The sequence below is a fragment of the Colletotrichum phormii genome, assembly GCF_030913505.1.
Source record: "Colletotrichum phormii strain CBS 102054 chromosome Unknown BDP81scaffold_3, whole genome shotgun sequence".
Classification (NCBI taxonomy): Eukaryota; Fungi; Ascomycota; class Sordariomycetes; order Glomerellales; family Glomerellaceae; genus Colletotrichum; species Colletotrichum phormii.
Window position 1 is genome coordinate 1,059,011 of NW_026851445.1, and position 22,859 is coordinate 1,081,869.

At 54.7% G+C, this 22,859-nt stretch overlaps 8 protein-coding genes across 8 annotated transcripts; 4 read left to right on the plus strand and 4 right to left on the minus strand.

Moving 5' to 3' along the window:
- Positions 1–214: 214 nt before the first annotated feature.
- On the plus strand, positions 215–1,324 carry BDP81DRAFT_127361 (Got1-like family protein). Its single transcript, XM_060581689.1, has 5 exons — positions 215–471; positions 571–597; positions 695–743; positions 819–834; positions 937–1,324. Exons 1-5 carry the CDS (start codon positions 441–443, stop codon positions 1,231–1,233), a joined length of 420 nt encoding a protein of 139 aa, XP_060449709.1. The 5' UTR covers positions 215–440; the 3' UTR covers positions 1,234–1,324.
- A 425-nt stretch (positions 1,325–1,749) lies between these two features.
- Positions 1,750–2,843, minus strand: BDP81DRAFT_504396 (profilin; the record flags this gene model as incomplete). Its single annotated transcript, XM_060595623.1, has 5 exons — positions 2,543–2,843; positions 2,373–2,388; positions 2,195–2,279; positions 1,962–2,108; positions 1,750–1,884 (listed from the first exon to the last, which is right to left on the minus strand). The coding sequence occupies exons 1-5, from the start codon at positions 2,553–2,555 to the stop codon at positions 1,750–1,752; spliced, it is 396 nt and encodes a 131-aa protein (XP_060449710.1). The 5' UTR covers positions 2,556–2,843.
- A 310-nt stretch (positions 2,844–3,153) lies between these two features.
- Positions 3,154–4,304, plus strand: BDP81DRAFT_127407 (uncharacterized protein). Its single transcript, XM_060581690.1, has one exon. It carries the CDS (start codon positions 3,550–3,552, stop codon positions 4,141–4,143), a length of 594 nt encoding a protein of 197 aa, XP_060449711.1. The 5' UTR covers positions 3,154–3,549; the 3' UTR covers positions 4,144–4,304.
- Positions 4,305–7,293: 2,989 nt separating this feature from the next.
- On the plus strand, positions 7,294–9,435 carry BDP81DRAFT_390403 (uncharacterized protein; the record flags this gene model as incomplete). Its single annotated transcript, XM_060587395.1, has 1 exon — positions 7,294–9,435. The coding sequence occupies one exon, from the start codon at positions 7,294–7,296 to the stop codon at positions 9,433–9,435; it is 2,142 nt and encodes a 713-aa protein (XP_060449712.1).
- A 1,860-nt stretch (positions 9,436–11,295) lies between these two features.
- On the minus strand, positions 11,296–12,277 carry BDP81DRAFT_390404 (synaptobrevin; the record flags this gene model as incomplete). Its single annotated transcript, XM_060587396.1, has 5 exons — positions 11,296–11,599; positions 11,678–11,734; positions 11,813–11,945; positions 12,066–12,144; positions 12,257–12,277. The coding sequence occupies 5 exons, from the start codon at positions 12,275–12,277 to the stop codon at positions 11,296–11,298; spliced, it is 594 nt and encodes a 197-aa protein (XP_060449713.1).
- Positions 12,278–13,253: 976 nt separating this feature from the next.
- BDP81DRAFT_504412 (activating signal cointegrator 1 complex subunit 3) lies at positions 13,254–19,644 on the plus strand. Its single transcript, XM_060595624.1, has 4 exons — positions 13,254–14,250; positions 14,303–17,048; positions 17,098–17,286; positions 17,338–19,644. The coding sequence occupies exons 1-4, from the start codon at positions 13,360–13,362 to the stop codon at positions 19,446–19,448; spliced, it is 5,937 nt and encodes a 1,978-aa protein (XP_060449714.1). The 5' UTR covers positions 13,254–13,359; the 3' UTR covers positions 19,449–19,644.
- BDP81DRAFT_127514 (uncharacterized protein) lies at positions 19,645–20,354 on the minus strand. The gene has a single exon (XM_060581691.1). The coding sequence runs from the start codon at positions 20,232–20,234 to the stop codon at positions 19,827–19,829; it is 408 nt and encodes a 135-aa protein (XP_060449715.1). The 5' UTR covers positions 20,235–20,354; the 3' UTR covers positions 19,645–19,826.
- BDP81DRAFT_127520 (P-loop containing nucleoside triphosphate hydrolase protein) lies at positions 20,355–21,823 on the minus strand. Its single transcript, XM_060581692.1, has 2 exons — positions 21,400–21,823; positions 20,355–21,263 (listed from the first exon to the last, which is right to left on the minus strand). The coding sequence occupies exons 1-2, from the start codon at positions 21,590–21,592 to the stop codon at positions 20,476–20,478; spliced, it is 981 nt and encodes a 326-aa protein (XP_060449716.1). The 5' UTR covers positions 21,593–21,823; the 3' UTR covers positions 20,355–20,475.
- Positions 21,824–22,859: the final 1,036 nt, after the last annotated feature.

Sequence of the window (22,859 nt, forward strand, 5' to 3'; positions counted from 1 at the left end):
CATAATTGGTTGACTTTCCTAAATGGGCCCACATAATATTGGTGGCTTTTCGATGCACCGCGCACCCGTGGCACACACCCCCAAACCCCCAAGAGTTAGGTACGTTCTGTGACGGCGCGGCCAAGCACCAAGAACTGCAGCAAAGACCCCTGCTTGCGTGCCAGCGGCCGGCACCTTTCCCCCTGGTGATCTGTTCTTTGTTTAATCAAAAAATATTACGGCAGCTCAGTCCAACTATACGCCAATCCTCTCTCGCCTATCTCTCATCCTCTTTACGCGATTGCAACGCCCTCTTCGGATTCTTCTCGTCTTACAGCTACGTACAACAAGCACCCCTCGAACGACCGAATTGAAGCTCCCCTTCTTATCCCACCACTCCCGTACACATACACACACCCCTCGACCTCGAACTCGAACGAAGCTAGGAGCATATACCCAAGATGGCGTCAATGTGGATGTCCGACTCTCAAAGTACGTCTCTTTGCGCCCAGCCATACGGGCAACACCGCACCGATTTTGCGCAGCTTCTACATGTGGTGTCAAGGACTATAGCTGACCTTTTATTCACAGAAATTGGAGTAATCTTTTGCTCCGGAGGTACGTTTTGCGCCATCGCCAGCAACTCTCTGGCGCATCGAGTAGCACACGCAGGAAGGGAGATTTACAGGAGCTAACTTCTCTGCGCTTCCGACAGGAGGATTCTTCCTCATCGGCGGAGTCATGATGTTCTTTGACCGGGCAATGTGAGTCGTTTTCCTTGCGGATTTGAGCTCTTCCCCTTGGATTTCACGACAAGCGCTAACATGATCCTTTCTCAGGCTGGCCATGGGAAACGTACGAAGCCCAATCCGCCCTCTCTCCCTTCTCCCTGACCACCTCCTACGCAACCTACGAAGAGAAAAAAAAAGCTGACCATCCGACCTCCCAAAAAAACAGATCCTCTTCCTCATCGGCCTAACAATCATCATCGGACCCCAAAAGACGCTCCTCTTCTTCGCGCGGAAACAAAAGGCAAAGGGCACGGCCGCCTTCTTTGGCGGACTCGCGCTCATCCTGCTACGCTGGCCCCTGATCGGCTTCTGCGTCGAGCTCTACGGCATCATGGTTCTCTTTGGCGACTTCCTCGGCACGATTGCCGCCTTTGCGCGGAATATCCCCGTCATTGGGCCGTATATCGGGACCGCGGTCGATCGGTCTGGCATTGGTCGCCGGAATGCCGAGTTGCCCGTGTAAGTTCCATCGGAAGGCGGGTGATGTATCAACGTATCAATGATTTCGGGAGCCACTGGAATGACGATGCTCTTTTGGACGGGAGGGAATAAGCGTATAGACGGATTGTATACCATTACGGTGCAGGTCGGGTCCGGGCCTATGATTTGATAAGACTTGTAATTACACGCGAATTTGCTTTCGGTTCATGGGACAAGGCGAGTCTCGAGACGACGGACTCGCTCAGGGATAATGAATGAACGGAGAGACACTTCACAATCATCTGGCACAAGAAGAGCGTAAACACGCATCAGTGACACAAAGGGTTGGCCGCGGCTAAGCAGAGATTCCGCCATTGGAAAAGTCATGCTAATCTAGTGTTCGTCGATTCGTATTGTCAACATCCTCGTGTGTACGCGGGAGCGAGATGCCCAGCCTGCCTCGCACACAGTAACTCCAGGGATTTGTTTCCTAGAGCTGCAAAAAACCCCCCCGCGCGCCCCGCCTTACGCCATCATCTCTTCTCCCCGGGCTGGTATTCTAGTAGCTCACACTGACGAGGTAGTCTGCCAGCTTCTCCACTGCCAGAGTAGCGCTACCGGCCTGCGCGTTCTCGCCGTGGTGGCCGAGAAGGATAGCCTGGGTCGACTTGGCGACGGCGATGCCCTCCTTGCCCTGTTCAAACGATTCAAGTCAGCCCTTCTGCGGATGATGCCATGCTTTTGTGCTTTCGGTGTGTGGTGCGCCCAAACCTTTCGTGCGTAAATGGCACCCTCCTCGGCACGGGCCATGACGTATCTCTCGCCGCCAATGAACAGACCATCGGCAAAGGCCTTGTCCTTGACGTCCGACTTTCCGGTAACGATATCGGCAACGACCTTCATCTCCGTGGCGGAGAGCTGTATTGCGCAAGGAAAATTGTTAGTACTAGTACAGATAGCAAAGGGGGGTCGTTGGTTTGACGATTGAAGGCGGGATGACATACGGTGAAACCGGCGCTCGACGCCCACGTGCTGTCACCGGCGATGCTGATGATGGCGGCCTTGTCAATGTGGCCGGTGCCGACCAAGCTACAGATCCCATGTCAGTCTCCCTGGCCCATTGTATAGCTCAACGATCCTCGCGATGCGAAAGCGGTGAACAAAAACCTGGTGCAAAGCTACCTGGTGTCAACGTAAGCTGTAGAGAGAGGTCGTTAGCTCATTCTGATGATTCTCGAGGTGGGGTTCCTTCGGGGTTGGCTTCTCCCTCTCCCTCTCTGTCTCCCTCCTGAGAGCTGCCAACAACCCGCATCGGCCCCCCGTGGGGGTGGGAGATTGCGAAGTGAGCTCACCTTGCCACGACATGATGAATGAAGGAAGACGGGAGGAAATAAGAGACTAGTGCTCGCTGGTGCAAATAACAAAAAAAGAGACAAGAAGCTTCTCTGTGTTCGAAAGGGGGTGTGCAAAAAGCTCAAGCTTTGACGCGGTGTGGGATACGGAGGGGAGGAATTTCGGTTTGTGACTGTTGATGTTTCTTGTTCCTCTTTCCTGCCTGACGTTTGCCCCTCTCTGCTCCGAGGAATACCTCCATTACCTTAGCAAACCAATTTTTAGGTCCAGCGGGCCGGGCGGGGTATCACGCTACCTGCTGAGAGGTCATTGCAGTTGCAAAAGTAGCGGTGCGGGGTACTTTCTTCAGCATGGTGGGCATCGTAGGCGAATACCTCTGTTTCTCGTTGCTTCCACCCCCCGGCAACTGTGAGGTGCTTTGTTCAGGAAACGTCCAGCAATGTCATGCAGCTATGCAGTAAGGGACTGCCAAAGAGTTGCTGTACCTTATCCGAACATTCTCACCTAGCTTCTGATTCCCAGCCTTGTCTGATGAATTGAGTCTCCCATCTATCTATCTACCTGCACGCAGTATTCCGTACCTGAGGTAGCTAATCCACTCGAGAGAGAGAGCTTAACGAGTCCACACGATCCGCCGGGTATTCCCATCGCCGCCTTTGTAGCCATTACCTTGCTTCAGGTACCTTACCTTACCGCCTTACTTATCTCCCACCTGGGTGCCACTTCCGGAAGCTGCCCCGCCAAACGCATTGTTGAGTCACGTGATGGCGGGGTGACTGTGCGAGTATGATGGAAACGGCACAGTACGGATACGGCATTGTCGGTCCCACCCATTTGAGGGCCGTCACCGCCTCAGCTCGCCACATTCAATGCGCCACGGAAGCGGCCCCCAATTTCCATCTCCGCCAAGCCCAACACATCTCTGCCGGCGGCCCGGCAGAGCTCTAGCCCACCGTCCATCTCTATCGTCGTTGTCGGTATCAATAATCTTTGGTTTTCAGCAGGAATGAAGGAGCGAGACAGACGATTAACAGATGGGAAGGTAAGGAAGGACGTGCAGAATGGAAACATTAGGAGGAAGGAGCTACTTCCCAAATATGTTTGGTTCGTCCATGCAAGAAGGAGCGCGTATTCCATGTTAGCCACCGCAGCTACCTTCAGCCCGACTTGCGCTCGATGTTTCCACCTATCTTTATTCTGTCTGCCTGCATGCGGTCAACAGAGCTGCCTACAAGCGGCGAAGTCGAGGACGCTTGATCACCGACGGAAGTCCGCCCACAACGCACCTCGGGAGTCGAAAGACGGGACGTTTCCGTCTTCAGCTCGGTCCTGCGCAGTCGTAGTCGTCTATCCAAACGATCGGGCCTTTGGACTTCTTGTCCCCATAACGCTGGGTTCCAGGCTGTACTGCATCTCTCCCAGGCTTTGGCCTCTCTTCATCAGATGGAATTGCGCGCGCCAGCGTACACGTCCGATCATCTGGATAAACTATCAGAGTTGTTTCCACTCGAGGCCTCTCACGGGATGCTACATTGTCAACGGATTGTCACCCGGGGCACCGCCTACGTTACGCTTGATCCGCCGCTGTATCACACCTTAAATGACCGCCCTGGTCGTCTTGTCATCCCAACAACAACGTTTCCCGGCTCCCAAGTCCTGATTTTGGACGGATTCACGAATCCATCTACGGGCTAGGAAAGAAATCGAAACGAAGACTGAATTTCTTAGAAGAGACACAGACACCAAAGCCCAGACTTATTCTATTCGTAGGATAATCAGCCGGGAGGAACTGCTTAGCTTGGGATCGGCTGCCGCAAACCTACTTGCAGGTGCAGCGGAGGGCTCGGCTTACACGACGGCTGGGTAAACTCAACCATGCAAGAAACGAGCTGCATCTGCATGACATTATTCGTGAACATCACATGAGTGATGAAGAACACGAAAAGGGATTCGAGGCATCACTTCAGACGAACTTTGAGAACACGGCATGCTGTTCATCAAACCAGTTTTACTTTTTGACAGCAATGCGATCACCTCCTGGCAACAGGGTATGCTATCTTCAGAGTACAAGGGCACACTTGGCGATGGTTTCTTCAGGGGCGCCTTTACGGCATCTCTTGACTGACGATATCTCTTGGAAGCGACCAGACCGACAGGGTGTCTTCCTGAAGGCCAGCAAAGTCTTTACTCGCGCTCTGGCCACTCAACGGACACACTGGCTGGCGGATTTGCAATCTTGAGACGATCATTCGGCTGTTCACCCTGGACGAGACAGTTCAAACCCCGTCGCTGGATAGCCTTGCTGCATCCTCCCATCACCTCTAAGCTCCTGATCTGCCCTGATACCTGGTCAGCCTTGTCACACAGGATTCCTCAATAGCCTGCGATTCTTTGGGGCCATTCTAGGCTCCAGGGCCTCGAGGATGATCTGACTGTGGGCCTATCGTGGACCGAGAAGAACCACAGGTGCTTGTCAGCGCCCAGGCCCAAGCGTACAGCACGTCACACGCAGCCAACGCCAAAAAGTTCGAGAACAACAAACTCTTCAACGCTCGGCGACGCCCACCTCAGCAACAGCGCTCCGTGTTCCGGGAAGTCTGTTTCAATACGACACCTTCTAAGATGGAGGGTGTTTGATTTCTTCCGGCTGACAGGACAACCTGTAAGGTCCAACAGCAGACGCATACGAGGCACTAGGGCGTGTCGTCTACCAGATCCCCCCGAGCGATGACACCTCGAGCGGCAGACTTATTCAGCGTCGGCCTCATGTAAGCTGCCAATTTCGTATAACTTGGCGCGTCCTCTGTCAACCAGCTTCCAAGAGACGTGAGCTGCTTGCATTGTCTTCGCAATGTCATTGCATGGTTGTATCAGGGAACACAATTAGTGTTTATGCCCGTGGGCGTACGAAGTTACGAGACCAACGTATACGGTATCCGTCCGTACCTGTGCGGGAATGGACCCAACAAGAAGCGGTGGGAAGATGGACCGGGAAATAACCAAGATTTGATCAAATTACACCGACCAGCGCTGGCGTCACGCTGGATAAGCAGACCTTGTGTGAGAAGGTTATTTCCTTGATTGTGGACCATGGTTGGTGAGAAGCCGGATGAGCAACGATGTCTCTGATCCTTTCATTTAAAACGAGAGACCCGTTTGATGTCAGAGTGGGGGATCGGTACATGCGTGGGCAGGGCGTTGGTAGCCCAGCGGTGCGGAGAGGATCCGCGACTGCAACGTCGTGTAACTCTCATTCGCTGACCGCATCGGCTGGGAGATTGAACTTCAAATGAAGCAATTTTCAGCCTGGTGACCGTTGGGCAAATCTTGGGGCGGCACTGGGCGTCAGAGGGGACGTCCCCGTGTTACTCATCTTGAGTCTGGGCCAGTCCCATCTTTCAGAGGCGATTCGGATCCCGGCTGCCCCAGTTTCTTGCGATTGGGATCAGTCCAGTTCGACGACTTCAACGGTCGCTTACACATTACCGCGACGCAGTGACGGTCTCTCGGATTATGAGCGAATCGATTACATCGACGGACGAGGCTTGGGCCTCGGGGGGCCGACGACAACGAAGGCGAGAGGACGTGCGATATGACAGGGACGGCCCTGAGGCTTGTTCCCCCCGGGCTGGGGTAACCCAACCTTTCCAGGATGTCCTGCAGACCAAGCACGGATGCGACCCTCCCTCTTCTCTCATCCTTCTCGAATCCCTCCCCTCTTTAGCTCTCTCTAGCGGCAAGGTACGGCACGATACGACGGGTGGCACAACAAGGCATGTGGGCGTAGTCAATTTGAAGTCAAATTGCTTCTTATGAGCTTTCCGACGAGAAGCTCCAGAACGATAATATCGGACCCTGCCGCGGGTTGACGATGGAGTCATCCGAGGCTTCTCACTCAGCTCTTGACTCTCAGCCCCCTCAGCCAGCCTTGACCCGCCACGCCGCACGGCAGTGTCAAAACAAAAATCAGACTATCCAGAGTCTCTAGACCTCTCGGTTACCCTGCAGATGACGACTCCGTTAATCATGCTTCGCCGCTGTGCTTCCCTACAGTTCTCGCTAAGTCTGACACACGAAACCGCAAGACCTCCACTCGACCGCAGAAGATACGCGACTTATCGTTCACAAACGACCGGGACCCTCGATCCACAGACTAGCCCAAGGACAGGATGTCGAAGTTCGTCATCCTTGTGTTGATCAGCCCCCCCCCCCCTAAATAACCCGTCCTATCAATCTCAAACAGGCGACAAAGTTGCGAGTCGCGCGCCGGAGACCAAGAACGAGGGCTTCTGGGCTCTGGGTCGACCCTGCAGAGGCGAAATCAGAGGGGATGATATCAAAGTAGAGTTAAGTCAGAGTGTCCCCCCAGTCTACGGTCTGGGTCCTCTCCTGTTCTCTGCATATGGGCTTCGGGGGGTTCTCTGTCATCGGGTCTTCGGTCTTTCTTTCCAGCAACTGCCTTTCTGCTAGCAGCCATATTTCTCATTTTCTCTTCTTTTGCCTCCACATTTGGCGCAACTTGCAAGACGGCCTTCTAGTCCTTCGATTCTAACTAGTTCCTGCGACCGCTTCCCATCATCACCTTTTTCGAAACCGATCACCCCGCTCCACGTTCTGGGCATCCCTCCTGGTTCTTGCTCTTATAGCCCTGTCAACAAGGATCCGCCAAGCGCTAGCATTGCAAAGTCCTGTTCCGGGCCATTAGAGGAGCATGTTCAAATTGGTCAACCGTTCCAGATCTATGAAGAGCATGAGGACTGGTGGAGGGGCCCCCGGTGGTGTGCAGACGCACGGCCCAGAGTCCCCCGTCCTGGGGTCGCCGGGTCTTGTGTCAAGTTTCCAACAGACCAAGGAAGACTCGAGCGCTTCTCAAAACGAGGGCGTGCCCTTCTTCGCAAAGGACGCTGCCGCCGACGCTGCCGCCGCTGCTGCCGTTGCCGTTGAAACTCGCAACACATACCGCCATCGCCCGCTACCAACACCTCCATCCAAGGCATCTTCGACCATGGCTGAGCGGCCCAGCACTAGCGGAGGTCTTTCACCTCATAACTACAGCACCACCAGCTTCAGATCCTTTGCTGATAGACGTATGTCCAAGGATGACCTGTACATCAGGCCTCAGTCTTCAGCACGTGGTGGTTACAAGTCGTATCACATCCCGATACGGGACAACCCAGCATCTCCGGTAGAGAGTCCTGGCGACTTCTCATACGACTTCTCGCCGGCGCGCACCCTTACAGTCAGGACACAGACGCCAGATTCGATGGATAGCAACATGGGAACGATAGCAATAGGTATGGCCATAGGGAGCCCGACACATCCACCTCCGGACTTCACAGCGTCGCGCGAATTCCTTCCCTCGCCGATGCCCGCCCCGAGGGACGAGTGGCAACCACAGGCATCCAGCCTAAGCACGACCATGATGAGGGCCTCACCAACACCAGAACCGCCGCAGGAGATCCCGGAACCTGTGCCGGCCCCAAAGCAGAAGTCAGGAAGGTGGAAACTATTCGGCCGGTCAAAAAGCAAGAGACTCGCTTCATCCCCAGTCGCCATCTCACAGCCCATGAATCTTCAACACCCGGCACCGACGAGGACAGACTTCGATATCTCACCGACGACGAACCAGGCCACTGACTTGGGACGACGGAACACGGAGAAGAGGACGGCGGATAGCAAACCTGCCATGAAGCGCTCACAAACAGCTGGCCCGGTGGCCCCGCCGAGCCCGAAAGAATCAAAGCCCCCTAAACTACTAAGCAGAATGGCGTCCACACGATCGACCAAGAGCGTCAAGAAGTCGGACATATCTGCGCCGGTCCACGTCTCTATGGGAGTACCTGCTTTGCCGCCGAAGCCATCGGGTGGTTTCTTGGACGTGGAGATCCCCAGCATCACGATGGAGAGGTACAGTGTCATGTTCGGTAACGTCCTGGGACAACAGCCGAATGGACCACAAGATTCGACATCGGGACCACAAGGATTACAGCCTTCATCTTCGCTCCTGGCGAGGCGGCAAGCTACTCTGGACAGATTGAAAACGATCAACGATCAGGTCACGAGGGAAGAGGAAGAGAGGGAACGTACGAGGGGTCAGAGGGCAACATCACCACAGCCGCTCAAATCGCCCGCATTTTCGCTTTCCCTATTCCCAGCCACGCCGTCGGAATCGGCCAACAACCCGCCTCAGTCACCCCGTTTCCGCTCAAATACTTCACCCGCTTTCCTGTCGTCCCCGCAGAGGGCAAGCTTTGAGCCAGCTGCAGAGGAAAGGAGCCCAGAATCCATCAAGCGCAAGACCCCATCGCCCCAGATGAGCACGCGGTCCAATCCCCTGGAGCCCTCCGCCGTACACGACTTCGTCTTTGGCCCCGAGCAGTCCGGCCTCATGCTCGACTTGCCAACAGACGACAACGAATCCGAGGAAATCCGCCTGACAGAGCAACTGAAGCCGACCATCTACGAACCCTCATGGCAAATGACCACTACACCAGGCGAGTCCACGGCCCCGTCGAGCGCTGCGCCCAGCGCAAAAGACCGTTCTCCCGCGTCGGTATCCTCCGTCCACACGCACGTCACAAAGCCGTCCCTTGACGAGTCTGAGCCCGACGACGCGCTCCGTGCTGCCGTGGAAATCTCGATTGCCCGACAGATCAGTATCTCCAGGCAGCAGCGGCGGATGCTCCGCCCTCTGAAGACGAATGCGGTTCGCACCGGCGGCAGCCCGGGTGTAAGAAGCCCGGTGACAACCATCACAGTGGGCAAGAACGAGCGGCTATCCACGACAAAGAGCGCGACACCGACGCTCATCGGCCACGGCGAGACTTCTGAGCAGCAAATCGCGCAGAATCGCAAGAGCTCGCGTATCATCGTTGAGGATGACTTGGCATAAACTTGGGCATAAACTCACACGAGTCTGCGTGCGGCTCTATGGGCTTTGGACTCATGCTACCACATTACTTTGGACATTCTTCTTCTAATTCCCTTCGTCCACATACACTGATGGTGCTCGGACTCATCATCAGACTTACAACCACATTTGTTACTCAACTACCTTCTCACACACGGATTTTATTCCCTTACTCCGCCTTTTTTATCCACATTTTTCCCTTATTATTCTGGAGGACCATTTTGATATATGTTTGTAGCGGGATTCATGCGCTCGGTGAAAGGGGTTTTCTTCACTCAGGTTTCAGGTCTGGCGGGTTCGATGTTATGTTTGTGGTGTGTGTGTGGTGGCTCTATCAGAAAAGCAAAGTGCAAACGTCTTTTTTGTCTCTTGTAAGCGAGTTTCCCGAGAAACCAAAACACGCAGAAGGATTTTCGACGGGTATCTGATTTCAGTCCCGGGCCTCCACGTCCTCCTGTACTACGGCCTCGATGCTTCGTTTCTTTTGCGCGCAATCGATACCACTGTGGGGAGATTTTACCTTTTTTTTGTGTTTTGGTGTAGGAGAGAGGCACGGCGCGGCGCGGCAGATGTCGGACAAAGGCCACAACTTGATACTGCCATGTGTCGAGTTTGGTTCACATCATGAAGAAAGCTTTTTGGAGAGTTCCTTTTTTTGTTCTCTTGGATAATCCTAAAGCTTAAAAATAAACATGCCATTTTTCAGGTTCAACTTTTTTGAGTCAACACTTTCAGTAACAGGCCGTGATACATGTTGGTTATGTGTCCACAACTTGATACTTCCATGTACGTTGCAGACACACCTTGAGCCTCGAGTTAACCTGGCGAGTTTTCGGTCTCAGTCAGCCACGGCCACGCAGCAGTCACCAGACGCGTGGACTCCGCGTGGCGTTTGTAACTCCCAAAACTCTAGGTTAGAGCTGTAATTATTTCTTCCTCCCTGGAAGCCCAACCCCCCTCGTCCAAGTCGTTGAGTACACTTGACTGGCAAGACCTCGGTGTACCTGGTTGGTTTGAATCTGGGGGCTCACAAGACCACCATGCATTCCCGTCCGTGGAGGAAACGACCTGGTAACTGGAGGAAGCGAGTAAAAAGGAATAAATGGCTTCAGCCTCGCCTCCGTAGACATCGAGACCAAAACCTCAATGTTTTGACATTCTAAATCGACAACAGTAACTTCTGCGTGAATACTCCAAAATTCACCCAAGCTCAGATTTTCAACTACAATATGCATGTTATACATGGTCTTTTCCCGCACCCGAGAGACCGTCATCTGTTGAACCGCAAGAGAACAGTCGTCAGCAGAAGCGATTAAACGCCCCAGCATTCCTTTGTCTCAAAACGAAGAAATCAAGCAACAAAATGTCTCGGCTCACTACCGCCCTTTTTCCCCTTTTCTTCTTCTTCTTCTTCCTCTGCACATCTTATCCGTACAACGATACTTCTGCAACAGAAAAAGATTTGTATTAATCCTAAAACTCTAGCCGTCCAGGTGTCTCACTACTAGAAACAATTTGGCGGCCCGGTCCGAGGAGAAAAATTATGAACAATGGCCCTGCCACCGGCCTTCCATCTTCCCGCTGGGAGTGTAGGTAGTGCAAGAAGCCCCCCTCCTCCCCCGATGTTGTTGCAAAAAGAAGAAAAAAGTGAAGCATGGATAAATCGTTCTTGCTTGCAAAACCTAGCGAGCGTTGACACGGAGCGAGCGTTGACACGGAGCGAGTGTTTATGCAGAGACAGAGAGTTCCAAGGGGGTCCAACGCCAGAACGTGTAAAGACGATTAACTCAGGTGAGGGAAGCACGAGGTAATACCAAAAAAAAAAGGGGGTGACTTCTTTTTTTACATGACGATGCAGCACGAGTTTTGCTTCTTCGCCTGCTGGTAAAACATCTTGCTCTGGGAGCTGAGACCGTCACTCTTGGCCACCAGGTCGTCAATCTTTTCTCCGCGCTCCAGGACGCTCTGGATGGTCTTGTGCAGCACAATCTTGGTCTCGTCGAGCTCCTTTTGGATCTTGAGGATGGAGTCGGCCTGTTGCGGATCTTGGTACCGTGTCAGGTACTCCTTGAGCTCGGGGAGGACGAGCTTGGGTTCGCCCGTCGCCCATGTGGAGCGCGGGTGCTTGGTGAGGAACTCGTCGACGCTTTGTGGTGGTTCCTTTGTTAGCAATGATAAGGGGAAGGGGGGGGGCTTGGCGGCCCTGGGGAGATGGTGGACGTACATCTTGGAGAGAAGCTGGTGAGCGACGAGACTCGGGTATTGGTGATCGGAAATGATACTACAACAAGACGTTAGCACCATCCTTGGTGTACGTACGACTCCTTGAGAAGACATCTTCGGAGAGTCGCCCACTTACACGCCACAGATACCCTCGCTTCTTCCCACGCAGTGGAATGTGTTGTCGCCCTCCTCGATATCTTGCCTCTGGCCGGGGCGCGTCGACTCGGCCACCTTCTTAGAGAATAGGCTAATGAACTCGGCGTAGCTGTCTGTGTTTGGACTATCATCAGCCCAGGTTCAAGCATAGGGTATGGTGTTAGATCGAGGCCAAGTCGTCCGGCTCGTAGCTAGGTTGGCTCGTTGTCCATGCGCAATCGTGAATGGCTTACTTCTGGTGAATCGCGAGTATGCGGACAGCTCCATCTCGCTGCAAAGCTCGACGGCGGGCTTGCTGTCATTGCGGAGGATCTATGCGACGCAGGCGTTAGTTGCGAGTGTCCGGATTGAATTGCTGGGTCGCGGGTGGGTGTTTGTAGGATCGCTCGATGTCCCGAGGAGCAGCGATGGAAAAGAGACGTACTCCGATGTAGTGCAACTTCATTTTCTTGAATTGCGGTGTTAGTCGTCGATCGTAGATGTCGCCGTTGAGGCGGTCTGGGCGATGAGGGGAGATCCGGCTGCGACTTACGGCGGAGTTTGAGGGGTGAGAGGGGTAGCGAAAAGGTGTAGTCGTGGAGTTTGCTCGTCGCGTGTTCGTAGACAGTTCACAGAGAAACCGAGGACGTCGAGTTCGGGAGAGCGGACTGGTTTATCGTGGGAGGGTGAGAAAGTCAGGTATTCGTTGGGGGAATTGGGAATGGAGATAATGGAGAAAGGAGGCGATCCGAGTTGTAGGACGATGGAGAAAGCGTCCAGGTAGGTCTCGGCGTCGGTTCAAGGTTTACAGAGGGGCACCACCATACCGCGGGCACCTTGGGGAACGATTGGCTTAGAGGGGGCGATACATCACATGCACCACCCACTATTAGGAAACTTGGCTCAGCGGACTGCCCCTCTAGGCTGCAGAGTAATTAAGGCATTGATGTACGGAGTACCTTGCTAAGCATTGCGGTGACAGCCTGAGGTGTGGTGCCTGCCGCCAGCGGAGGCCCGGGCGCTCCCCTCTTCCGTCCTCAGTGTGGCGGTCAGCCCGTACCAAAGTACCTGTTTAAGAACTTAAGGTACCTACGAAGAGCGAGGTGCGTGACGTGACGTGACCTGATGGGTAAAAAGTCTAGAACCCCCACCACCCACGGACGCCATTGGGAGCGGGAACAAATCGATGGAACTCTGCCAATCTGTGTGCCACGGTGCGTTACCTAAGGTACCTTAGGTACGCTGACCTCCATGGCTGACAATGGAGGCCACAGTTGATCCGGCGGGGAGTTGGCAGCTGCAGGTACTTCCATCCCGCCCCACTATGCATCACGGCGGACGGCGACTCGGTGAATGACTCCTCCAAGACCGGGCCCGGCTTACTTACCACCGCTAGCCATCATAGACATTTCTGACTTCACAGGTCGTCTGTCTATATGAGGACTGGGAAGAAGTTGCATCATTCCCATTTTCATCCCTCTCCTTCTCCCATATAACAAAACATAAAATTGAGAGTTCCAACGACAACGCCCCCTCGACGACCCAACAATGGCGTCTGCAAATCTCAACAAGGCAGAGGCCCAGTGGCGAGCCCAGTTCGAGGCCATGAAAACGGCCTTGGCTGGTCTCAAGCTCCCCTCAGAACCTCCCTCGGATGTTGATTTCGACGATGAATACGAGGGCTACTCCTCAGGCAACGGTGCACAGGATGTTTGGGACTTTATCTCGGATGACGAAGACGACGAATACAGCAGCGACCAGCTAGACGGTCACGACGCCACCAACGGCGACGCTGCTTATGGCGCCGCCTGGTTCGTGAGCAAGTGCTCGTCCATTGCCGCGAAGAACGATCTAGCCGAAGACGTGTTCCAAAACCAGATCATCAGCATCTTGACATCCGGCCAGGGCGATGAAGAGCTCCAGTCCCAGCTGGCTGATCTCGTCGGTTTCGACGATTTTGACTTCATCATCGAACTGCTCGGCCACCGAAATGAAATTGTTACGGCCGTGACCTCCCAGGGTCCCCAAGAGCCCAAGGGAAGACTCTTGAGCAAGGCACAGCGTGAAGAGGCTTTGAGACGACAGGACTTTGAGCACAAGAATGCGACCCTCGCGCCCTCCATGACCAGGGAAGTCCAGTACCCCCATGTGTACAAGGCATACAATGCCGGAAACTCCCTCAGTCACTCAGGCCAGAAGTACGGTCTCCCAAGCGGCAGTGAGAGGCTACTGTTCGACAAGTATGAGGAGTATGCCATTCCTGCAGGGAAGAAGGGAGTTCTGGGTCCCGGCCAGAAGCTGGTCAAGATCTCAGAGATGGACGGTCTGTGTCGCGGCACCTTCAAGGGTTACAAGTCTCTCAACCGTATGCAGAGTCTCGTGCACCCAGTCGCATACAGGACAAACGAGAATATGCTCATTTGTGCTCCTACTGGTGCCGTAAGTCGCTTCAAGTCTGTCCCGATACATGCGGATTACTGACTGGACACAGGGTAAAACGGATGCTGCCATGCTCACAGTTCTCCAAACCATTGGCCACTACTGCACGCCCAACCCCATCGAAGACATGACTGCCACAGACTTCGCAGTTCATCTCCAGGATTTCAAGATCGTCTATGTCGCCCCGATGAAGGCTTTGGCCGCGGAAATCACCGAGAAGCTCGGCAAGCGACTGGCATGGTTGGGCATCAAGTGCCGTGAGTTCACTGGAGATATGCACCTGACCAAGGCCGAGATTGTGCAAACCCAAATCATCGTCACCACCCCTGAGAAGTGGGATGTCGTCACGAGAAAGGGAACTGGCGATACCGAGCTGGTGCAAAAAGTCCGCCTTCTGATCATTGATGAGGTTCACATGCTTCACGATGAGCGTGGTGCTGTCCTGGAATCTCTCGTCGCCAGAACCGAGCGCCAAGTTGAGAGCACCCAGTCGTTGATTCGTATCGTCGGTCTCAGTGCCACGCTTCCGAACTACGTGGACGTTGCCGACTTCCTCAAAGTAAATCGGCACGCTGGTATGTTCTACTTCGACGCTTCATTCCGCCCGGTACCTTTGGAGCAACACTTCATCGGTGTGAAGGGCAAAGCTGGTTCCAAGGCGTCCAGGGAGAACTTGGACCAAGTTGCCTTTGAAAAGGTCAGGGACATGCTCCAGAGAGGTCACCAAGTCATGGTCTTTGTTCATTCGCGACGAGATACTCTCCTGACGGCCAAAATGCTATACGAGAAGGCTATAGAAGACTTTTGCGTGGATCTGTTCGATTCGACAGACCACCCAAATTACGAGAACGCTGTACGAGACATGAAGCAGTCCAAGGCCCGAGATCTGCGAGAACTGGTGCCCAAGGGCTTGGGTATCCATCACGCTGGTATGGCACGCTCCGACAGAAATCTTATGGAGAGGCTCTTCGGAGAGGGCGTTCTCAAGGTTCTCTGCTGTACGGCGACTCTCGCTTGGGGTGTCAACTTGCCCGCGGCTGCCGTCGTTATCAAGGGAACCCAAGTGTACAGCGCACAGGAGGGTAAATTTGTCGATCTCGGTATTCTCGATGTGTTGCAAATCTTTGGTCGTGCCGGTCGTCCCCAGTTCGAGGACACTGGTATCGGTATGATTTGTACCACCCAGGACAGACTCCATCACTACTTGGCCACCGTCACGGAGCAGCAACCGATCGAATCCAAGTTTTCCACAAAGCTCGTCGACAATCTGAATGCCGAGATCTCTCTAGGCACTGTGACGTCGATCCCGGAGGCTGTTCAGTGGATTGGATACTCGTACCTCTTTGTCCGCATGCAGAGAAGTCCAATGAGCTATGGCATCGAGTGGGCTGAAATCAGAGACGATCCCACTCTCGTTCAAAGGCGTCGCACGCTGGCTATCCAGGCAGCCCGAACTCTCCAACAAAGCCAGATGATCATCTTCAATGAAGTGACCGAGGAGCTCCGCAGCAAGGATATCGGCCGCATTGCCAGCCAGTACTACATCTTGCACACGAGTATTCAGATCTTCAATACCATGATGCAACCCATGGCCACCGAGGCCGATATTCTGAAGATGATCGCCATGAGTGGAGAGTTTGACAACATTCAGTCCAGAGACTCTGAAGAAAAGGAACTGACGCGTCTGAGGAACGATGTCGTTCCTTGCGACGTTGACGGCGGCATTGACACGCCCCAGGCCAAGACCAACATTCTGCTTCAGGCATACATCTCGAGAGCGCAGCCAGAAGACTTTGCTCTTGGCAATGATCTCAACTATGTTGCTCAGCAGGCGGGCCGTATCTGCAGAGCCTTGTTCATGATTGCTCTGAATAGGAGATGGGGACATCAGTGCCTGGTTCTGCTTACCCTCGCCAAGTCCATTGAGAAACGCATCTGGCCGTTCCAGCATCCCCTACACCAGTTCGATCTCCCCAAATCGGTCTTCAATCAGCTCGATGCCAAGGACAATATGACAGTGGAGGCAATGAGAGACATGGAATCTGCCGAGATCGGTGCTCTGGTTCACAACCAGAATGCGGGTAAGAAGATTGCTCACATTTTGACCAACTTCCCGACCATCAGCGTTGAGGCGGAAATTGCCCCTCTCAACCGCGACGTTCTCCGGATCAAGTTGTTCATCGAGCCTGACTTCCGCTGGAACGACCACATTCACGGAACTTCCGAGTCGTACTACATCTGGGTCGAGAACTCTGAGACGTCCGAGATCTATCATCACGAGTTTTTCCTTCTTAACAGAAGGAAGCTCCATGATGAACACGAACTCAACTTCACCATTCCCCTTTCAGATCCTTTGCCCACTCAGATCTATGTACGCGCAGTTTCTGACCGATGGCTTGGCGCTGAGACGGTGACGCCTGTATCTTTCCAGCACCTCATTCGTCCGGACACTGAGAGCGTGTACACTGATCTCCTCAACCTGCAACCGCTACCCATCAGCGCTCTCAAGAACCCGGCTCTCGAGGAGATTTACGCCGAACGCTTTCAGTACTTCAACCCTATGCAGACTCAAATTTTCCACACCCTCTATCACACACCTGCCAACGTTCTCCTCGGATCTCCCACTGGTAGTGGAAAGACCGTCGCGGCAGAGCTGGCGATGTGGTGGGCTTTCAGGGAGCGGCCAAAGTCCAAGGTTGTGTACATTGCGCCCATGAAGGCTCTGGTTCGCGAGCGTGTCAAGGATTGGGGAGCTCGACTCGCTCGACCATTGGGATTGAAGCTGGTCGAATTGACAGGTACGTTGCTCGTGGCGAGGGGTTCTTGAATACCTACTGACCTCCTTAGGTGACAATACCCCTGATACGCGCACCATCAAGGATGCCGACGTTATCATCACCACGCCTGAGAAATGGGACGGTATCTCTCGTAGTTGGCAGACGAGAGGCTACGTTCGGCAAGTGAGTCTCGTCATTATTGACGAGATTCATCTCCTGGCTGGTGATCGTGGTCCGATTCTGGAAATCATTGTCTCTCGTAAGTGCGCAAGCGGTGAATGTAACCTAGCAAGATGCTGACCGACTCAAGGTATGAATTACATCGCGGCATCCACCAAGAACTCTGTCCGCCTCCTCGGTATGTCAACGGCGTGCGCCAACGCCACTGACCTGGGCAACTGGCTCGGTGTCAAGGAAGGCCTGTTCAACTTCCGCCACTCCGTGCGTCCGGTTCCCCTGGAGCTGTATATCGACGGTTTCCCCGAGGTCAGAGGATTCTGCCCGTTGATGCAGTCCATGAACCGCCCGACGTTCCTCGCCGTCAAGACGCACAGCCCTGACAAGCCCGTCATCGTTTTCGTGCCTTCTCGTAGACAGACGCGCCTGACGGCCAAGGACCTCATCAACTACTGCGGCATGGAAGACAACCCTCGCCGATTCCTCCATATGGATGAGGATGACCTCCAGCTCAATCTCGCCAGGGTCAAGGATGATGCTCTCAAGGAAGCCATCAGCTTTGGTATCGGACTCCACCATGCCGGTCTCGTCGAGTCTGATCGTCAGCTGGCCGAGGAACTTTTCCTGAACAACAAGATCCAGATCCTCGTCGCCACGAGTACCCTCGCGTGGGGTGTCAATTTACCGGCCCATCTCGTCGTCGTCAAGGGCACGCAATTCTACGACGCAAAGATTGAGGGTTACAAGGACATGGACCTGACAGACGTTCTCCAGATGCTGGGACGCGCCGGCCGTCCGCAGTTCGACAACTCCGGCGTGGCCCGCATCTTCACAAAGGATGCCAAGAAGGACTTTTACAAGCACTTCCTCCACACCGGCTTCCCCGTCGAGTCGTCACTCCACACGGTCCTCGACAACCATTTGTGCGCCGAAGTCTCAGCCGAGACCATCGTCACGAAGCAGGACGCCCTCGACTACCTGACCTGGACCTTCTTCTTCCGTCGCCTGCACAAGAACCCATCCTACTACGGCCTCGAGATCTCGGCCGAGGAGCACAACAGCATCGCCGCCCAGACCATGGCAAACGACTACATGGTTGAAATGATTGACAAGTCCCTCGACGAGCTCGCCCGCTCCAGCTGCGTCGAAGTCTTCCCCAACGGCGACGTCGATCCCACCCCAATGGGCAAGATCATGAGCTACTACTACCTCTCCCACATCACCATCCGCCACCTCGTCAAGCACGTCAAGCCCGGCGCTGACCTTCTCAACGTTCTCTCCTGGATGTCCCGCGCCACAGAGTACGACGAGCTCCCCGTCCGTCACAACGAGGACCTCATCAACGAAGAGCTCTCTCGCAACCTCGTCTTCCCGGGCAGCTCCTTTGGCCTCCCCATGTGGGACCCCCACGTGAAGGCCTTCCTCCTCCTCCAGGCACACATGTCTCGCATCTCCCTCCCCATCACCGACTACGTCGGCGACCAGACCAGCGTCCTCGACCAAGCCATCCGTATCATTCAAGCCTCCATCGACGTCACAACGGAACTAGGCCACCTCTCCACCTGCCTACAATTCATCACCCTCCTCCAATGCATCAAGTCCGCCCGCTGGCCCACAGACGCCCCGGCCTCCATCCTCCCCGGCGTCGGCCTCGACACCCTCAAAGCAGACAAATCCAACCTCACCCTCGCCAAAATCTCCGCCCTCGCCTCCTCCCCCTCCAAAATCACCTCCCTCGCAAAACAACTCTCCGTCCCACCGCACCAACAACCCCGCTTCGCCAAAGCCGCCTCCCAACTCCCCAACCTCGCTGTCGCCGTCCCCGCGTCGGAAACCACAGCCCTCAGCGTGACCATCGACCTCCGCCGCCTGAACCCCCTAACCGAACGCGACGCCCACGTCTACGCGCCCCGCTTCCCGAAACCCCAAAACGAAGGCTGGTTCGTCCTCCTCGCCGACCCGGCCCGCGACGACGTCCTCGCCGTCAAGCGCGCAGGCTGGTCCGGTGGACCGGGCCGCAGCGTCGCCGTCGGCTCCAAGCCTACCGCGCGCGTGACCGTCAAGGTTCCCGAGGCCGCGCAGGGCAAGAAGCTCGAGGTCATTGTTGTCAGCGACGCATACGTCGGGATGGAGTACCGCGTTGCCGTTGACGTGCCTGCGGCGCCGGTCGTGGATGACGATGTGGACAAGTCCAAGAAGGCGCAGCTTCAGCAGCGTGGTGACGGTGGTGCTTCTCGGGCTTGAAAGTAACGCACACATTCACTCATTGAAGATCATTTTCAGTTGGTGGCCTAGAACGGTGGAAACGTGCTCTTGACAATGGCAAATGAGATTTGGGCTATATTAGATGCAGCATAGATGGAGAGCGAACCGCTACCTCTGGATGCAGATGATGAAGAACCGATGCTGCTGCTACTACTGCTGCTAGACATGAGAAACCCCCATCTGAACCTCAAGAAACAATATAAACAAGAAGAGAAAACACCCAATCCCCATGCCTTTATGACAATGAAAATCCGTTCAAGAAACAACAAAACGTGAACAATGCCCTCTCGCGAGAGATGATGTCCCCCCTCCTGTCCATGTAAAAAGCAAATTTAAGGGAAAGCCCAAGGAGACGAATTAGGGGGGGCAGCAGGGTTGAAAGGGTGATTTCAACCCCCTCGTGCCCAGTGCCCATGACACACCGACATGTATCCGCAAATATGTAGACGACAAAAAATCAAGACATGCCCCTTTCCCAAATGAAGCTCCTAAACAAAAAGATTCACATCCTCCTCCTCCTCCTCCTCCCGTTCCGTGTACTGTGATCCCCCAATGACGAGCACCCTCTGATAGATGCCCCGATGACCCAAAACAAGATTCAAGAAAACGCCTTCGCACCATGCTTGCAGTTTCTTCCCAAAGATCAAAAATAAGGTCGTGTTCGTCGGTACCAGTCCGGATGATGCGTCCCACTACTGCTGCCTCCGAGTAGATATGTGACTTGGGTAATAGAGCACACAATGCTCCGAGTAAAACTATGCGCATCGTCTTCGTCGCTGTCGTTGTCGTCGTCTTTGATGTTCCTCTCAGTCGTTCCAGTCCGTTTCATACCATCCGCTCACGTCATACCCTGGCGGTGGAATAAACTGCCAGTCGTCGGTAGCAATCCAAACCCTCCACCCTCATGCAAGGGACGTAGAAAGGTCATGCTGTCGAGGCCCATGTTCCAGAGTCTCATCGCACATCTCTCGTCTCCGCATGCCATACTTCCTTCTCCGTAACCACTTCAACAGCACTTCCTCCGTGCCTTACCAGCACCCTCATCGGCATCCTGCTCCGTCCCGCCCTGCTCAACCGTGACAGCAGGCGAGAAATTCGGCGAAAACAGCCAGCTCCGCCGGTCCCGTCCGACGCGGAAGCTGCCCCTGGGATTCATGCCATCAAAGTACCCGCCGTCCATGCCCGTCTCGTACCCCGGCGTGCCAGGCGTAGCCGTAGCCAGCAGCAGCGCCTGCTGCATCTTGCGGTTTTGCTCTACAAGCTTCCTCGTCACGACGCGGAAAACCTCCTCCACACCCTCGCCGCTCTCGGCGCTGATCTCGTGGCACGCGTCCCAGCCGACCTCCTGGCCCCAGAACCCGGAACTGCGCTTCGAAGACGGGCTGCGCGGTTCGCCGCCGCTGGGTCCGCCGCCGCCGCCGCCGAATGTGCTCGTGCTCTGGTGGACCTGCGAGGAGGACTGGCGCGGGTCGGAGGAGGAGAGGAGGGAGGGCATGCCGCTGGACGTTGCTGTCGGGGGCGGTGTCGAGGCCAGGCCGGGGGCGAGGTTCTCTGCGACGTAGGCTATACAGCGCTCAAAGGGGACTTCGCGGCGGGAGGGGTCGCGGGCGACGATGTCTGCTTTCGTGCCGACGACGTGGAGGACGACGTCGCCGGGGAGGTTGCGGCGGAGCTCGGTGAGCCAGACGCCCATTTCTGTGAAGGACTGGGCGTCTGTGATGGAGTAGCAGAGGATGCAGGCGTTTGCGCCACGGTAGTAGAGGCGGGAGATGGAGCGGAAGCGTTCTTGGCCGGCTGGAGGAGGGCGAAGGTGTGTTAGTAAATGGAAAGTTTATCTTTTGCGACTGCGAGAACGAAAGTTGACAGGAAGAGTAACTTCGTTATCGCAGCTGGTGGTCAGGGTGGGTGGAGGTAGGAGGGAAAAGCATACCGGTATCCCAGATCTGTAGTCGCACCACGGTGTCGGTATCGGTATCGACGACGCGCTTGGTCATGAAGCTCGCGCCTACGGTGGAGGTTGTCTGGGCTGGGTTGAAGGAGCCTTTGCAATAGCGCATGACGAGGCTCGTCTTGCCGACATTTTGGGAGCCGAGGACGACGATCTTGGCCTCGAGAGACGACATTCTCCCTTTTCTCTCTCAGATGCGCCCCGTATGCCCCGTATGCAACGGGGAAAAAGAGAGAATGAGATTGGGCGGAGGAGAGGAGGAGTAGCGCGGAATGCGCTTTCTTGAGGAGGAGAGGTCGGATCGATCGGTAGGTGAAGAGAAGCGAATGTTTGACCGGGTTCGCCTTTGGAAAGTGGTTCGGTGCGTGATGCGACCGAGAAGCCTGAGGGGTGTATGGCTGTGGTGGTGATGGTGGTGGTGGTGGGCACCTGCAGTGAGGAGGGAACACTGGAATTCGGTGAGGGACAGCGCGGGAATGTTGGTGAGAATGGGTTTGTTGAAGAATCGTGGGGGTTCTCGGGAGGGAGTGAACCTCAAACGGGTGTGGCTTTCGTGCTAATCCTCGATTGGGGAGGACGATGTTGAATTCTTTGGAGGAAAAGGGTAAAGACGACCGTTTGATTTCGAGGGAGAGAGAATGAGTGGACTCGACGAAACGTTGGTGGTAGTGGTGGTGGTGGTGGTGGCTTCCGCTTGGTGCGCGGCTTTCTCTCTTGTCTGTTGTGATCCCGGGGGTAAGGTACGGCTACGGTACCTGTGTACACGAAGGGATAAACAACACAATGCGCTCTTTTTTCTTCTCCTTTCTCTCCCTTGCTTTCTAACAGTCTTTTTCTTTTCTAGTGTCCTTTTTTTGTCTTTCTCTGTTCGCTTAGGGTAAGTGCGCGAGTGTTAGATCGAAACGTAGTCACGCCGGCGCCAAATTTAAAACGCAGGCAGCCACGAGGTCAGTGATCGGCCGATGAGGCGCGTGGTGGTGGTGGTGGTGGTGGTGATGGTGGTGGTGGGTGCCCGCCTTTTTCGGTAAGCGGGACAAGACAGATTTGGGGTGAATTGGATGGGAGTTTGAGTGAGTGTGCATGGGACGGCCGAGTTTCTGAGGTGAGATTGAGCTGTGCCGGCAAGGACGGGAGAACCACGAGCTTTTTTTTTTTTTGTGGTTGAAAGAGAAGAAGACCGAAATATAATCCTGGTTGTTGAAACAGAGAATAGAAAATGGGCGATTCGGCTCCGAGAGGTGTTGCAACGGCTGCTAGCAACGGACGAGGATGTGGGTTGTTTGATTTCTCGGTGTTGTTTTGTTTGTTTTGTTGTTGTATTTTCTTCTTCCTTTTCGTTTACTTCGCCTACGTAACAAGGGGGGATGAGACAGTAGGAAAAGGATCACGGACGGGGGATGGGATATGATATGGATTTCTCAGCTTTATTCTGCGGGGAAGAA